The sequence below is a fragment of the Aphanomyces astaci genome, assembly GCF_000520075.1.
Source record: "Aphanomyces astaci strain APO3 unplaced genomic scaffold supercont1.79, whole genome shotgun sequence".
Classification (NCBI taxonomy): domain Eukaryota; phylum Oomycota; class Saprolegniomycetes; order Saprolegniales; family Verrucalvaceae; genus Aphanomyces; species Aphanomyces astaci.
This window is the reverse complement of record NW_009798342.1, coordinates 135,514-152,412: the sequence shown is the minus strand read 5'-3', so window position 1 is coordinate 152,412 and position 16,899 is coordinate 135,514. Positions and strand designations below refer to the sequence as shown.

At 49.0% G+C, this 16,899-nt stretch overlaps 6 protein-coding genes across 6 annotated transcripts; 4 read left to right on the top strand and 2 right to left on the bottom strand.

Annotated features, from left to right (window-relative positions):
* Positions 1 to 114: 114 nt before the first annotated feature.
* Positions 115 to 719, bottom strand: H257_16059 (hypothetical protein; the record flags this gene model as incomplete). Its single annotated transcript, XM_009844378.1, has 4 exons — positions 115 to 157; positions 205 to 358; positions 519 to 567; positions 612 to 719. 4 exons carry the CDS (start codon positions 717 to 719, stop codon positions 115 to 117), a joined length of 354 nt encoding a protein of 117 aa, XP_009842680.1.
* Positions 720 to 1,115: 396 nt separating this feature from the next.
* Positions 1,116 to 2,812, bottom strand: H257_16058 (hypothetical protein; the record flags this gene model as incomplete). Its single annotated transcript, XM_009844377.1, has 3 exons — positions 1,116 to 1,750; positions 2,009 to 2,624; positions 2,672 to 2,812. 3 exons carry the CDS (start codon positions 2,810 to 2,812, stop codon positions 1,116 to 1,118), a joined length of 1,392 nt encoding a protein of 463 aa, XP_009842679.1.
* A 2,449-nt stretch (positions 2,813 to 5,261) lies between these two features.
* H257_16057 (hypothetical protein) lies at positions 5,262 to 6,132 on the top strand (the record flags this gene model as incomplete). Its single annotated transcript, XM_009844376.1, has 3 exons — positions 5,262 to 5,665; positions 5,744 to 5,890; positions 6,000 to 6,132. The coding sequence occupies 3 exons, from the start codon at positions 5,262 to 5,264 to the stop codon at positions 6,130 to 6,132; spliced, it is 684 nt and encodes a 227-aa protein (XP_009842678.1).
* A 264-nt stretch (positions 6,133 to 6,396) lies between these two features.
* H257_16056 (hypothetical protein) lies at positions 6,397 to 6,798 on the top strand (the record flags this gene model as incomplete). The annotated part of the gene is made up of 1 exon (XM_009844375.1): positions 6,397 to 6,798. One exon carries the CDS (start codon positions 6,397 to 6,399, stop codon positions 6,796 to 6,798), a length of 402 nt encoding a protein of 133 aa, XP_009842677.1.
* Positions 6,799 to 7,071: 273 nt separating this feature from the next.
* Positions 7,072 to 9,684, top strand: H257_16055 (hypothetical protein; the record flags this gene model as incomplete). Its single annotated transcript, XM_009844374.1, has 3 exons — positions 7,072 to 7,508; positions 8,048 to 8,455; positions 8,493 to 9,684. 3 exons carry the CDS (start codon positions 7,072 to 7,074, stop codon positions 9,682 to 9,684), a joined length of 2,037 nt encoding a protein of 678 aa, XP_009842676.1.
* A 26-nt stretch (positions 9,685 to 9,710) lies between these two features.
* H257_16054 (hypothetical protein) lies at positions 9,711 to 10,082 on the top strand (the record flags this gene model as incomplete). Its single annotated transcript, XM_009844373.1, has 1 exon — positions 9,711 to 10,082. One exon carries the CDS (start codon positions 9,711 to 9,713, stop codon positions 10,080 to 10,082), a length of 372 nt encoding a protein of 123 aa, XP_009842675.1.
* Between the last annotated feature and the right edge of the window lie 6,817 nt (positions 10,083 to 16,899).

The following is a 16,899-nucleotide window of genomic DNA, read 5'->3' as shown; positions in this document are numbered from 1 at the left end:
TTTATCGCGTTTGGGTACATCTTGGCTGCGAGTGCGTTGGACGCGATGGTGGTCGAGACGCCCAGCGAGAGCCTGTTGCAATGCGCGGCCGCATCCAGGATCCAGACCGCCCATCTACGTCGTGCGCTCGCTCGCTGGCATCCTCGCGTAATGGTGACTGCATTCTCACAGGGTGTAACAGACCCACAGGCGGCGATGACGTACCCGAACGAAGCAAACATGGATAGCACGAAGAACAGCGTGCTTTGGTTGTGGTGGGCGTCCAGGTTGAAGTGCTGGAGGTTGGCCGTCAGGACCATTTCTAGCGGCCTGCCACAATACTTGGGCTTTTCGCGGTTGAAAAACAGCTCACCAACGACTAAACGTCATGATATTCAGAAGATCATCGTGATGGGCCATCCGATCAACATCCATGGCTTGTGCCGGCAGCTGAAGATGGGGTTTGCCTTTGGGGACGCAGCAAAAACAACCAACTCCAACGACGCCAACTTGCACGCGTACACGAAATGTACACTTACGTGACGTCATCCCCGCGCGTCGGTGGTTTCTGTCGCTCGTGGGGTCGTTCTGGTACACCTTGAAGAACCAGGCGACGTACTTGTAGACAATACCGTCAAACGGGCTTGCGAGGTTGTTGGTGTCATGATCAGGCCGTACGCTGTGCCGCCACTTCCACCGTCACATACGTGGCCAGTGGGGACGTTGTCGGCCAGCGCCATGACTTTATAGTACCACTGGTTGCGAACGACGTCCCTGCAAGCAATACTTGACTTCGAAAGATGACAAGCCCGTCGACGAGGATCACGTCGGTGGTGCCCGCAGCGATTGTTCACCGCTCATTTCACTACAGATCCAATAACGGCACCATGAGCAGAATTCCAGAGTAACAACTCATTGTCTAGCATCTTGTAGATCGGGTATGGACAAGTTGCCCAAGATGCTAGCCATTGAGTTGTTGAGGGGTTCGACATCCGCCCAGTACATGGCCACGTGAAACCGTAACGCAAACCTTAGATGTCAATCGCCTCATGTATGGATCAATATTGGAACCGCCAGGACAACACGAAATATGCAATGTTCATTATACGTTACTTCAAAATGCAAGACATCTTTTTCTACTTCTGGGGGCACTTGCCCGTGTTGGGGTACAACACTCCGTTGCCCCCTGCGACACGGTAGCACTTGGTGGAGGGGAAAATGGACATGATGTTGCTGGACACGGTGAACGACACGCAGAAGAAAAACACGGACACGAGAATGAACCCCGCCACTTTTCTCTTGCCACCACGCGCCTTCAGGGCCTTCACTTCTGCCTTTTGGGGAGGCAGCAAGAACAGCCAAAACAACGACGCGATCTTGAACCCGTACGAAATAAAGTACACGTACGTGACGTCCCACCGCACTTCGAGCGTGTCGGTCTTGACGTCATTCTGACTTACTTTGAAGTACGAGTTGACGTACTTGTAAAAGATGCTGGCAAAAGGCCCCGAGAGGTTGCTCACAGTGGAGATCAGGCTGTACGTGGAACCTTCGTTCCCCTTGTCGGCGATTTCCACAGCCACGTACGTGGAAACGATAAAGCGGAGGCCATAGGGAACTCCATTGAAGAACCACTGGTTGCGCACGACGTTCCAGATGGTCAAGAACACGACAAAGCCGTCGACGACGACCATTCCGAGGGTACCGGCGGCGATGGTCCAGCGCCAATTCCAGTGAAGCCCCCATTTGCCCACAATCACCAAAACAGTAGCTAACAGCAAATATGCCAATGATGTCCGACAGCGCATCGTTGAGAGGTTTGACCCCCGCCCAGTACGTCTGAATGGGTAACGTCGCAGTGGTGTTGACGCCATTGAACACGTTGCTGAGGAATCGGAACAAACAAACTTGCCACAACACGCGACTCTTGAGAGATTCCCAAAACTTGCCCCACCATAGGGGGAAGGACACAGGCTCAGACTTCTTCTCCACGAGAACAAATATCGTCGAGAGCACCACCAGAACACACGGCCCAAGGCAATGCCGTACGGAGCATTCGGCGACAACGCAAACGAAAACGACCCTCCGTAGTTGGGGCCGTTCAGCCCGAACGCACTCACCAAGTAAGCGAGGCTGCCTGCGACCGAGCGCACGGTGTAGATGGCGGTCTGGATGCGGATGGCAACGGGTTCTCGCTGGGCATACTCGACCACCATCGCGTCCGACGCACTCGCAGCCAAGACGTACCCAAACGCGATAAACATGGACAGAAGGATGAACAGCGTGCCGTTATCGGGGGCGGAGAAGTTGAAGTACTGCAGCTTGGGCTTAGGCACCTTTTCTAACGGCGTACCACAATACTTGGTCTTTTCGCGGTTGCAAAACGGCTCGCCGAACGGCGAAAATGCCATCACACTCAGACAGATCATTGTGACGGTCCACCCGATCAAAATCCACGACTTGCGACGATAGCCATAGATGGGGACGCAATCCGACAACAGGCCAAATATGACCTTGAACGACCACCCGATCACAGTCAACACCTTGTACGACGACAGTTGGTAACCCTCCAAGTTGAGGTAGATGTTGAAGATGGGATAATTGAGCGCGGGGATTATGTTGTATATGATCCCGATGGCGCCGTACTGTATGAACAGGGCAAACGATTCGCGGGAGAACAAGTCCAGCGCACCCCCTTCATCAGCGCCCCATCTTCCAGGTCCTTGGGCGATTTCGCTTCGACGTACCCATCATCGTCTTGTGCCGTGTTTGAGTGGATGTACGACACGCGTTTCTCCAAGTCCGCCGCTTCGTTGTTGCCGTGGCTTGCCATGGCAGCCGTGAAATTGAAAATGAATTGTTTATTGTGCCTCCACCAATTCCGGTGAAGGTGGATCGATTTTTGTTCAACGTCATAGGGTAAACCATTTCTTGGTAGACAGCCGTGTAATCACAAACAAGAAGGGTACAGTGAACCGGGGAGAAACTGGACATGGTGTGGTTTACAATTCCTGTTGTAGGTATGGACCAAAATAAAATATGAGCAAAAATCAAGCAATATCTGATTGGCTAAAATTCATGTAACGTTACAGGGGAAACTTGTCGCATATGTAGGGGGGTTTACCCCGAGAACCCTCCTACCGAGCACAAGACAAACAACGAAGTCCATCACACATCAATTACTACACATACTAACCGTAAGTAGTAATTATACTAAAACTATTTCCGGTCGAGGAATAGCTTTTACAAAGGACTTCTTGATCGCATCGGCAGAAATCCTATCACAGGCATTGATCGATCGCTTGATCATGGCCAAGCGCTTTTCACCTGCAGTGACCACGGGGGTTTCTTCGAGCCACAAGGTACGAAGCAGTTTCTTGAATGGACCATCACGCCAACGTCTAACGGTTGACACACGCTGGTGCAGTTGGGAGGAAGGGGCTCCAGCACACTAAACAAGTCACGAGCAATAGACTCCGACGACTCTTGGGTCACGTAGAGCGTCAAAATTGTCCACCAAGATGACGGTGGGTCCATGTATCTCATACTGCAGCATGTCAAGATACGTCCGCCACACACGACCATCCATCCACCCTGACTTTTGGACTTCGTAGTAGTGTCCGCTGGGATACGTCGCAAGCTCGGGCCACCAGGAGTTCCAAGCACGATGAAAAGGATAGGTAACTTCGACCCTACACCAAAATTATCAAAAAATATCACAAGTGTAATGTACCGTCGGCGCGGCAGGACAACATAACAGTGAGTCGGTCGGAATGTTTCTGCGTCACATCGACCTTGGATGACTTGCCGACTTCTGCCCAAATCTTGCCGGGCGGCATATCGTAGTAAACCGCCGTCTCATCCGCGTTGATAATGTCGTGGAGGTTATGGTCGTTGTACTTGTTCCAAAACGCTGCCGCAAAGTCATTCCGGATGAGTACCATGTCGAGTTCTGGGAGCTTTGTGTAGCATAGTACGCGTTGCGAGAAGCGGTGGCGTGCGGCAAACGACTGGCACAAGCGCAGGAGAGACTTGTAAGGGTCCACTTTACCGACGACATAGGTATCCAGCCATGCCTTGTGGTAGACTTTCATGAAATTGATCATGTGCATCGAGGTAAGGATGTGCTCATCGCGACGCACATCCTTCATGAACGTGAGCAAGTCGTGCTTGAAAGGGATGATGCCCTTGGCGCCTTGTCCGCCGAGCGTCGGCCGCTTCGCGTTGCGTGTAGCAGCCGTAAGCTTCGTACGGAGTGTCATCCAGGTGGTCCATGTTGTCCGTGGAATGTCATTCTCCATACAAAACTTACAGCTGCTGACACCTAGCCCGTCGAATTGCGCAAGCAGCGCTCGTTTTCTTGCCAGGGTGTACGATTGCTGGTGCCGGATTGGCATGAGATCGGCAGCAAGGAAGGTTTGAAGGAAGGTTGAAAGTGATGTTTTTGAAATGGTGTGAGTGGTTGTTTTTGAACTGTCCAATCACGGCCACCTTAGTCAAAGAAATCTGATTGGCTGACGTGTGTATTTATTCAGTTTAACGATCAGTGTATTTTAAATATAAATACATCACATTTTAGAGGTGGTCGAGTTTCTTGGGGGGGTCCAGTTTCTCCCCGGTTCGCTGTAGCAAATCATAAGGTTAACGTTATAGGAATGGCCTAGTATGTTGCGTATATTCTCCAGAAATACTAATTTGCTGTCTCAATAGCTTGGAATTACAAGAGGCCACACAAGACTGATCAAGGGAGTCCATCCTGTGTTGCTGTTGAAGGAAGAGTAGGAAGGATGTAAATCTAATACGGATACATAATACTACGTGGTACAAAGCTAACTTCCAGTAGTACATATCTATACTACCCTTCCGCGATACTGTACCGCGTACTAACTGTAAGACAGTATTACAGGGCAACCTGTGAAGAACGGACTCAATAGCTTAAAAACGCGAAATGAGGTCTGACATTGTGAATAACGGACGAACCCACTGAATGCGTGTCGTTTTGCATTTGTCAAGTGGGCACACTTTGCAGGGTGTTGTCACCCGCACTTCAGAGGATGTGTCCTCATATGTGCGCTTCGGTATCTGACCAATCAGGGACCACCTCGTAGCTAGTCAGTAGGGTGTGGGAGTACCCCTACACCACTCATCCTAATCCACTCTTCGTTTCTTCCTGTCGTGCGTCTTGTCCTCCTGGACACCTCGCTCAACTCGGTGTTACCCTCGGACTCCTTGTCCCACCTTCCTCTAAGTGCTTGGGCCTACTTTGCTCCTCCTAACAGGTTATGAGCCCTCACTCAACCTCTGCGCCGCTCTACAATGGGCCTCCCCTGGACGACCACAATCGTACGTCCCTCGAATGGAAACCACTGTTTATCAGCCAGGCTGATGGCCATGAATTTACTCAGTTCTATATGAACAAGGCTTATGTGCCTTCTGATCTTGAGCGGTTTATTTTGAGCATTCTCGACGACGACGTTCAAGTCGACAAGTTGAAGCACCCTGAGTTGTACCATGTTGATCCCGACCTGTCTGAGGATGGCCTTGCAGCGCGGCACAAGGTTATCGCTGACCACGTCCAATCAGTGAAGAGCGCGACGTTGAAGTCCGAGACGGCAAAGTCTCTCTCTAGACTGCGCGCACTGGCGCTGACGTTCCTTAACTCCTCCATGGTGGACTCCCTGCGGAAGTTATTCTCCAACATCGCTTGCCCATTTACTCTTTATGAGTCTATTGTGTCACGATTTGAAAATAATCCTCTGACTAGCGATCCTGCGGTACTTAATGCACAGTCGCAGAAGGTCAAGTATCACGACGGCGACTGCTTGGACACCTTACTGGCCGACGTTAAGTCCATCGCCAGCCAGTACCGCACTGCCATGATCCCATCCTCGTTGGAGATCACTGCGGCGGAGTATGACGCCTTCCTATGGGCTAACCATTATATGGTGAAACTGTCGGAAGTTTTTTTGGACGACAAACAAATTTGGGATCTTATCCGAGCTATTTCGAGCAATGCCAAGGCCTCCGGACAACCATGCTCTGTCGCGGCTATCGACGCCGCCATCAAGGATGCCCTGGCAACGCGTCACCTGCGTTCGCTTGCTCTTGGTGAGCATGGGACAGCTGACTCCGCTCCCACCCGATCGCATCTGATCAATGCCGCCGTCGTTGACGCTATTGCCAGTCCCGTTGGTCTAGTTTCGACACGGATGCTACCCTCGTATGCTCACCCCAAATGTCATTCCCACTCTGGCCCTGCGTGCTTTTATTGTGGTGATCCCACTCATGTCCTGACCAATTGCAAAGTTCTGGCCTCAGATTATTCGCGTGATACCAAACGCGACGGTTTTCCGCAAGAAGTGTTCGAAAAACACGGCAAGAAGTCCGCACGACGTTTGTCGTCTCGCAAAATCCGCGATGATCATCCTCGTCGTGACGACTACGACCGTGACAACGGCGATGACCGCGGTGGCGGAAGTGCAGGCGCCCCTCGTGGACGTGGTCGTGGCGCCCCGTCGAAGCGCGATCCTCCTCGCAGTCGTAGCCGCAACCGTGGCGGAGATGACCGCAATCGCACTTGGCGTGATGAAGGCTATCGAGGCCGTAGCCGCCGAGGCGTTTCACCGACATCACAGTCTAGTAGTCCACGTCGTACTCAAGTTACGCACAACTCCGATAGTCATTCCGACTGTCCTCATGTTACGTCATCGATTACCATCGAGAAGTGTGTCGTTGCGCCCAACTCCGGTGATCGTGTCGATCTCCCAGGTGGTTTGTATCGTAGCCGCCGTGACGTTGTTTCGTCTTCTGATAAGCTGACAGCAGTGCAACCTTGCGCTATATACCGGTATCACAGATACTACTGTGCGCTTTAATCCAATCACGTGCTTTTCCTATTATCACATTTTTAACATCATATGCAAGATACCTTTTACCGGAAAAGCGGCCCTGGCAGAAATGCAACTCGACCTTGCAAATACTAATTAGTAGTATTTCACATTTTCAACCAATCAAACTCAAGATATTTTACCGGAAATGCTACCCTCGCAGAAATGCAACTCGTTTATTTAAATAACCAATTGCGGATTTACAATGTCGGAAGAAGTAGTGCTCCGTAAGTCAGACGGCTTGTTCTACTGTCCAAGGTGCATCGTGCATTACGTCAATGAGCGCACCTTCCGAGCCCACTGCAAAACCAAGCATGGCTTGAAAGTGACCCTATTCAAAAAGAAGTCAATCGACGAGAAAAAGGCCAAGGCACGGCAACGCAAGCAGCAGCAAAAGGCAGCGCGCGAAGCGTTGCATCCGATGGCTGGCAAGACTTTCCGTCTAAAACAGCGTGCACTATTTACATTTGCCGTCGCACGCGTCCGTGGGGCTTACCAAGCAGCGAATTCAATCGTGAAGATCGATGATTCGACGGTTCCTAGTGCTGGTCGAGGATTGTTTGCCAACGTGGATTTGTCTGCTGGTGACATTTGCACAGTCTATGACGGAGAAAAGGTGTACGAAGAGCCAACGGATCATGAGTACGTGTGTCAGCGTGGCGTTGTGACAACGAAATCGTGGCTCATGGGTCTCAAAGACCCAGTTGCTGGCCGTGGACTTGGGTCCTTTGTCAATCGTGAAACTCGCGGGAGGTCGGGGTGTTTGAAGAATTGCCAGCTCATGAGAAGTGGAAACGCGATTTGTATCAAAATATTGAAGTCTGTCAAAGCCGGCAAGGAGCTATTTGCTGCATATGGTCGCGGTTACCGACTTTAATTAAAGATGAATCGACTTTGTGTTGTATTGTTCTTGTCATGTACTGCCTGTCACCGTTCCTTATCTCCGTCTTTTGCTGTAGAAATGAAGTGCTAGAATATTATTAATCGTCCACAGATGCTAATACGTTCAAGTTATCTTATATTCATTAATTTTTTTACAACCACATCCAGCCAAACAGGTCATCCACGTGCTGTCATTTCGAATTTGAGCCGATTGACTGTCAGAAAATCTGTCCATATGGTACCACCAATTCCCGTCCATCTTCGCCACATTTTGTGGCATGACGACGCCGAAGTTGAAGCGACACCCCCATCGACCCCCTATTGGATTACTTTATGGCGAACGCAGGGGGTAGTCCATGCGAAGTTGATGTGATCCGCACGCCGAACCCATCGCAAGCGATACCCACCCTCCTTCGCCACATCTTGTGGCCTGACACTGGCGAAGCAGCTGCTCCTCTGTCACCCCCATTGCACCCGTTGGCCGATCTTGTGGAGAACGTATGGGAGGCTCCACGTGAAGTTGATGTGCTCCGCACGCCGAGCCTATCACATGCGATACCCGCCCACCTTCGCCACATCTTGCGGCCTTACACTGGCGAAGCTGCTGCTCCTCTGTCACCCCTATTGCACCTGTTGGCCGACCTTGTGGAGAACGCAGAGGGTGGCTCGCTCGAATGTGATGTGACGGGTACATCATCGTACACATGGTACGCTATACCCACCCATCTTCCCGACAACATGGAGGTCGACGCTGGCGAAGCAACAACTGTTCCCATCGTATGCGTTCGACAACCTCGTGGCAACGTTGGGGACAACGCAGGGGGGGGGGCATGGGAACTTGACGGGATCGTCACGTCATGTCACATCATCCCCGTCGGACGCGTTGGCTAGCCTTGTGGACTACACGGTGGATGGTATGTGGGAGTTTGATGTGACCGGTACATGGGGCGATGGGGCGTACGACACGCCAGACTTCACTTCCGAGGGTTCTAACGTCGTGGATACTGCGAATGACAACACTGGGGACGAAATAGACCATGATGGGGACGAAATGGGCGACGATGTCATCCTTGTTGCTGACTTTATCACCGGACCCCAGATGTCGTCACAGGCAAGACAGCACGAATGGATTTTGGTTGGCGAGTTCGACACGTACAATAGTGCCAGAGATTGCGTAGCGCCATCAACGACGCACTCCACGAGGAAATCACGATGCACCGTGTGCCAAGGCCCTGGCGTGCACGAAATGTGTGCGCGGTACCTGACTTGTTTTTGTCGGGAACATTGCTTGAAGCATTTGAAGCTTCTGTGCTGCTCGGTCAACGGTCGTACCTTGGCGTTCAAACGTGGTCAGTATGGGGACTGCAGTGCCCCTTCCACCTCCTCGGCGACCTTGGCTATCCGAAGCCAGGCTGACAGGCTATTCGCCGAAGGCATCACCCCAAGCCGAGTACGACATAGGCTAAAGGATTCAGTTCCCGCAAGCGCCATGCCGAACCTGAAGTGGTTTCAAAACCGTGCCCGGTACTATCGCATGCGTAATCTACACGAGCACAGCAAGCCTGTCGAAATGGCCCGCATGCTTGCAACAAGCTGGTTCGATCCCCGGTGTGACGAGACGACGTTTTTCTCCTTCGGGTTCGACTTGGTGCATGGAGTCCCTCAAATTGGATATGGCGGCGCGTCTGGTGTGTTTAAGGTTGGTATCACAACGAAGGCACTGCTACGTTGTATGCATCGCGACCCGTCCTCGTTTGTGTTTCATTGGGACGCAACCTACAAGATCAATGCTTTGGCCTACCCAGTTCTCATCTGCGGCATCACTGACCCTAGTGGCAAATTTCACCCCGTCGCCTTCTTCTTGATTGGCCGAGAATCCGCTGATGAGTATGAGTGGGCGATGAAGCAACTCATGCCGTGTACGAAACCGTCGTAGGAAGTTGTCTTCAACTGCACTATGTCATGGCGGACGCCGCCTTGGCCCCTGTTGGAGCGCTGAAGACCCTGCAGCCACAACTTGGAATCAAAGCGATCCTCAAAGCGATCCTTATGTGCTTTTACCACTGTGTGGCGTGCGTCAACAAGCGGCTTGGCGTGGTTCCGACAAGTGTAAAGGCCCTCGTCGCCCGCTACTTGTTTAAAGTGCACTTCAGCAGAAGTGTTGGCGAGTGTCATCTGCACTGGAACGAGGCTAAGGTGGCGTGGACAGCTTGTGATGCCCTCGAAGGCAAAGGTTTCGTTCGCTACTTTGAAGGGCAGTGGGTGAACGGGGAATACTGTAATTGGCAGGTGTACCATACTCCAGACGGATTCCCCAACGAACAACCCATGTGAGCTCTTCAACAAGCATTTCAAAGGTATGTTATGAGACCACCCTGGCGTCATTATCGACCATAATTGGTAGGAATCTACACGCAACGTACATATCATGGGTTGTGCGTCACCTTTCAGTTGCTGGGTTCCATTGCCGTCGAATATTCCTCGTTCAAAGCACAGCCCTTTGCATTGCGGCCTCTGCCCAGCAAGAAACTGCAACAACGATTCCGACGTTTGGTGAAGAACGGTCTCCTTGAGGTCGTACCTCCCCATCCGGGCATCGTACTGCGGTCCCACGAGGTGCGAATCCGCGGCGTCATCCCTGAACTTGCCATCTCAATCGCGCACGCGTTCGAAGATGAAGCTGAAGTCAATACTTTGTTCCATGATCTACACCGCCGTGGTATTACACCTATACCACGGCAAGCATTGGCCCTCGCGAATGCCTATTACTACAACGAACGAGCCAACAATCTGCGCCATGAATCGTTGTGTGGAGTCCACATGCAGCAGTGGTATGGATGGCATGTGTCGACAGCCCCAAGTGAATTATCGTGTGAGTGCAACTATTTCTACAAGAACAAGTACTGCTGCCACTTGCTGTATGCACTGCAATATCAAAACAAAGATGTCCAAGGTATGCCACTTCCTCCAACAACATTTGCTCGCAACGTTACTCAATCCAGTGAAGCTACATCCCGTTTCACTGGCCGTCGGCGACGTCAAGGGGTTCAAGGTGCAGGGAGGAACGTGCGTCGTCGTCGTACTGTCGGTCCACCACTTGCAATGCGTTGAACTTCTGGCTTGCGGAGCTGTGGAATCATGTTATTGTATTGTGTTAACGTTGAATAATCTTTGATATAGAGCTTCTCTTATACTTTAAACCAAATTGTATATGCATACTGTATGTATGGTGGTGACGGAAATGAATTGCAGAACGGGCATGGTATGTGGTCGTGGAGGGTCCTTGGTATTTGGTGATGATGGGCTTGCCAGATATATGGGGTATGACACGTGCGCTACAGTTGACTCATTATTCTGCCAGTCCCATCACGAGCTACCGCTAAACACACGTGTCACGTCCCCTCCCCAGGCCACACCTAACATCTTCGCCTGCCCCAACACTACCTACCACCAAAGCCCAACAATCCTCACGCCTACATGTCATGTCCAACGATCTACCTGTCTAATCATCACCCAAAGGCCAAGGACACGTGCCATGCCCCACAAGTACCCCGAGGGCGCTACTCGTCTACATGCATGTCCAACACTTCAGTCTGCTCTACCATCACCAACCGCCAAAGATCCCGTATGCTCACCTGCCATTCTTGCACTTCTTGTTGTTCCATCACCACCAACAGGGTGGACCCCGCACTCACACGCTATGCCCCACCCCCCCGCCGTCCCATCGTCGTAAACCCAATGGAACACGTCCAAACCCGAGTAAGCTGCCAAGATCAACGTTTATGCTGCGTGCTAATTTGAGTCATGGTTAACAGTGTAAACAAATGGAAAATTGTGCTGATTATGATAAAAGTAGGTAGTATTGAACTCGAGACCTTTGGATTGATAGCCTGACGCTCTACCAATGTGCTGAAGTCGACAGTTATAGAAAGTAATCATTAACAGTACTTGTATAAAGTACCTAATAAATGATGATCATTTATCATGTTGAATGGCAGCGAACAACATTATGATGGAGGAATCGCGCGTTATGCAGTGAAGTCAAAGTAATACATCGAAACAATAAAACGCTATGTAGCATCATGTTTACACACCTATGACAGCTATTAGTTCTTGATGCAGTAAGATGGTCTTCATCTGCTCCTGTAGATCCCTTTGTTACTGTGACGTGTGATGGACTTGATCCTTGTTGGGCCGTAGGGACTTCTATAATCACAGTTACTTCCAAACAACGTGAGTCTCATGTTACTTGGTAGGTCTTCCGGCTATGACAACGGAACTCGTTCGAGACCGTGCAATGTGTGATGAAGGTTGCCACTTTGCCAATGTTGTACTGTAGTGCTAATGGGTTTCGAATCTATTGTGTTGATGGGACACTGTTGGCGCAACTACATAAGTGAATCATGACAACAACAACATCATTGCAGTAACGTAACGAGTCAATTTATGGACATGCGCCAATTTATGGACAGGGTACACGAGCCAATCAAAATCAAGTTCAACTTACTCTAATACTGAAATACTTTTGTAACCCAATATCGCACACAGAAATAAATTCAAAGAGAATGAATTATCCGAACAGTAGCGGAGGCGCGAGCCCCATGGCACGAAAATCTGAAGCTCATAAGATCACTCAACACTTTTGCATTTGACATCATGAGCTCAAAACGCAAGCAATACGATCAGGCCGCTATGGAAGCCGCGATCGAAGCCTGTGACAATGGCTCCAGAATTTCTGCCGCCGCGAAATTGCACCATGTACCGCGCACGTCCTTGCTGCGCCACCTTGATCAGCGCCGGAACGACGAACCTCCGCAGCGTCCTGGGCCTAAGCCTCGTGTGCCTCCCGAGGTCGAAAAGGACCTGTTCATTTGGATTGAAAAAATGCAAACGAAAGGACGCCCACCAACTCAAGCGTACATTGTCAACAAGGTGAACCAGTTGGCCAAGAAGTTGAAGCGCCCAGCAGTCAGCCGGCACTGGTACAAGAGCTTTCAAAAGCGACAACCACTTCTCACGACCCGCATGGCACAAACAATCAACCGCTCGCGCAATGCCGTGACCAGCACGAACATCGAAGAATTCTTCACGAACCTTCAGTGCGTCTGTGATGAGCTTACTCTCGACGCTAGCCGAATTTACAACATGGACGAAACTGCCTTCGATACCCGATCAAAGTCAGGCAAAGTGGTTGCCCTCCGTGGATCCAAGTCAGTGTGGGCCAAGCAAGTGTCTGCAAACTTTCATTTGACTCTTGTTGCATGTGGTCATGCTGTTGGTTCGATTTGTCCTCCATTATTTATTTTTCCCGGCGATACTGTATCCTCTAGCCTTGTTGACTGTGAAATTATTCATGGAAGTTGTATTACTACGTCAAACAAGGGTTATATGACTTAATTGATTTTCTACAATTGGTTGGAGATGTTTTAATTAAATTTGGATGAAAGTGTTATTCGTCCAGTTCTTTTAGTTATGGATGGATATGCAGCTCATATTTCTGAGAAAATTGTTTTACGTGCTGAAACCTTAAATATTATATTGATGCTGCTGCCTGCAAATGCAACACATCTCATCCAACCTTTGGATATATGTGTGTTTGGCCCATTCAAGCGATCCATTCGAGAGGCAATTATTGAATTCATGTCTGACAATTGTAAGTATATATTACTTTTTTACACTTAATTATCAATTATTTATCGTTATAGATGATGTCGACCTATCCACACAAGATAGCGGTAGTGATGGTGAGGATCATGATGACGACGTACCGTTTCTGAGCCTACTTGGTGGTCAGGATGTTGACATTGCGGCTCAATCCGGGAAGGAGCGTGCACCATGTGACGACGTGGTCGAAATGGAGGAACTGTGAGTTGATTTGTCGTTTAAATTCTATATCCTTTGATTTCTTATATATACTGTGGCATCGTATATTTGTTTCCATTGGAAAACTTCGAATCGAACGAACTTTTAGTATAGTCAAATTAAGTATAATGTACCCTGTCCATAAATTGGCGGATCTCATCCAATGAACAATCAAAACTTCAAAGCCACCTAACTGCTGTAATACCACCTTAAACTTGATGAAACAAGTTCGATCAATCACAACCTAAGCTTTATGGGGATATAAAATGATCAAAAAATAGATAAAATTTGCAACATTTGCAACATATTTTCGAGCTATCTTCGACAAAAAAGGTGTCCATAAATTGCCTCGTTACGTTAGTGAATCACGTGGGGAATAAATAGATTGGTGATCTGGACTGTGTGTCAACTGTGGGTGTGTGGGTTTGACGATTCTTGTAGCCTTTATATTTCACAGATGCATGGTTGGCCTTCCAACACCGACAGAGGATGTTAGTCAACAACACGTCTCGCCCATGTTTCTCCGAACGCAGCAGAGGATTCACCGAGACGCATCGCCATTAGTTTTATAGGAAATGGTTTACCTTATAAATTAATATGCCGTATATTTCATGCGTCTGGAAATAGATTCACAGAGGCTTACCTTGGTCCAGCATCTGGCTGAGAGTTATAATGCTAATTTCCGTTTTTCAGCCTTTGTGAGGGCTCATAACCTGTCAAGAAGGGGCAAAGTAGGCCCAAGCACTTAGAGGAAGGTGGGACAACGAGTCCGAGGGTAACAACCGAGTTGAGCGAGGTGTCCAGGAGGGCAAGACGCACGACACGAAGAAACGAAGAGTGAATTAGGATGAGTGGTGTGGAGTATTTCCCCTACCCTACTGGCAAGCTCCTGGCAAGCTACGAGGAGATGGCCGCTGATTGGTCAGACACCGAAGCGCACATATTAGGACATACCCCTTTAAGTACGGGTGACAACACTTTGCAAAGTGCGCTCACTTGACAGAGTCCATTAGTCAGCGTCAGTTTCGCACTTTTCAGACAATATGTCTGTTTTTCTCAGCTAGCCGTATTACAGAGCTTGCGGAGAAACTCGGTGTGTGCAACTCTGCATGTGTATTTGAATTTTGTATGCTTAGTGATATATCATGCCAACAAATTTAAATAAAATTTATTGCGTATCACATTGATGAATGATGACGGCCTGAGTCACCATACATCTGTCCCGATGGTAGGTTTGATATAGGATGAGCCAATCAGAGACAAATACGTTTTCTATTAATACAATTCGAGAATTGGCCAATCAAGTACGGAGACTCTACCTCGCCACAATTGGGAGGATTATTTTTGAACAGTTGCTCCGACCGAGTTTCTCTCTCCGGAATGCACTGTATAGTAAGTACATGTAGTAGGACAGTACTTCAAGATTGTAAATGACACCACATTTCTATTGGTTCAGATTTTTTCATTTTTTCGGGTACCGGTACACAACTGAATCACGCCATGTGCGTCGTATGTTCTCCGAGCATTCAGTTATATTTTGTCACTCCCATACTATTAATAGTAGTACTAGTACTACGTCGTACTACTTCTTACAGGTAGGTCCCTGTATGCATGCACACTGAATGGGACGCCCACTGTAATGATGGAATGCGACAGATGGAAATGTGAGAAATACGTTCAGGCCTAAAACTAGGCCACTTAATCGTCCGCTTCATGGCTGTCCAATCTGGTTCGCAACAGTAGTACTCCATTTCTATTGGCTATAAATAAAACATATGTTTGCTCTCTTCCGCTGCAATTTCGCACAAAATAGTGCTGTCCACCTACTGACTGTTCCTTTGAACGGTGAAATGAACGATACTAGCGGCGATGGGGCACGTTGGGCTCGTGTAGCCAAGAGAGGAGGTTCGTTCATAGGTAGAATGCCACAAATTTGAAAATGGCTTGCACCATCCAACCGCTGTATTCAATTTAGGCAGGTAGGTATAATTTTGTACAGGTTATGCTAACGGCTGCTGCCATCATAATCGTTATAATCACCGGTGATTTCACCGTTGAAAGGAACAGTCAGTGCATCGTGTGGAATGATGCAAATATGGCTGCTAGGAGTGTGGTGGACAGCACTATTTTGTGCGAAATTGCAGCGGAGTAGAGAAAACATATGTTTTAATTATAGCCAATAGAAATTGAGTACTACTGTTGCGAACCAGATCGGACAGCCATGAAGCGGACGATTAAGTGGCCTAGCCTAAAACCATTCAAGCAAATATTCTTCCATTTTAAGGTTACTTCACAGTCTGTCAAAGTATGTGTACGCGGGGGTAGGACGAAGACCCGGGGTTACAGGGTTACGGCTAAATCCCCAGGAGAGTTGATGTGGTCAGAGTACAAAAAATATGCCCCTATACTAGAGTGGTTTTCAGGCTGAATCCAGTATCCAGATTTATTGAACGGTGTTATTTGTCTGCGACAGATTGTATTCGTTACATGTACTCACTACAATACCAAGGTTCTCCAGGTACTACTATAGTACTAGTACTAGTACGTACTGGTTACTAGTAGACCTTTGACAAGGTGTGATTGACGGTTCTGATTGGCTACAGACATGATTATTGCAGTGCTTGACTTACTCGGGGAATTGGTCTTTACTCGGAGTAGTATATCATAATGGGTAAATACTTGAAGTACAGTAACCGCCAACATGTGAGTATCTGAGCAAAACTTCGACAACAAGTGAAAACAACTTCGACAATATGTGAGTACTTCGTAATAGGCGTACTTAACAAGGAGTCAAACGAAATTGGTTACTTTAAAAAGCATGTTGTCTTATTCCTTGCACATTTTAGCAAGTCCACTGCCGATGGTGGAGCCAAGAGGCGCTGGCATGATGCACAAGACATATGGGCGCAGCGATGGCAGATAGCACAGCTAACGCTATGACACACATGCTCATGTGTGTCGGTAGCTGTGCTATCTACCAACCGTCGACCTGTCGCGGAACCGCCGCGATTCCTGTGCATCGACCGATGTGGTAAATCTGCAGTGTCGTCTCGGTCAAATTACTTACTCTACAGCTCATGAAACAGCGGTATGCTCTAGAAGGGTGACAAGAACGATGACCGCGATAGAAAGGTGTTCAAGAACACGACGTGTGGCGCAATGGAAGCGCGCCTGCTTGCAGGAGACCTGGGTTCAAATCCCAGCGGTGTCAACTTAGAATTTACACACGAGATGGTGTTTACCCGTATACACTACGCAGTATGTGATTTTGGTACTGTGAACGCTGTTA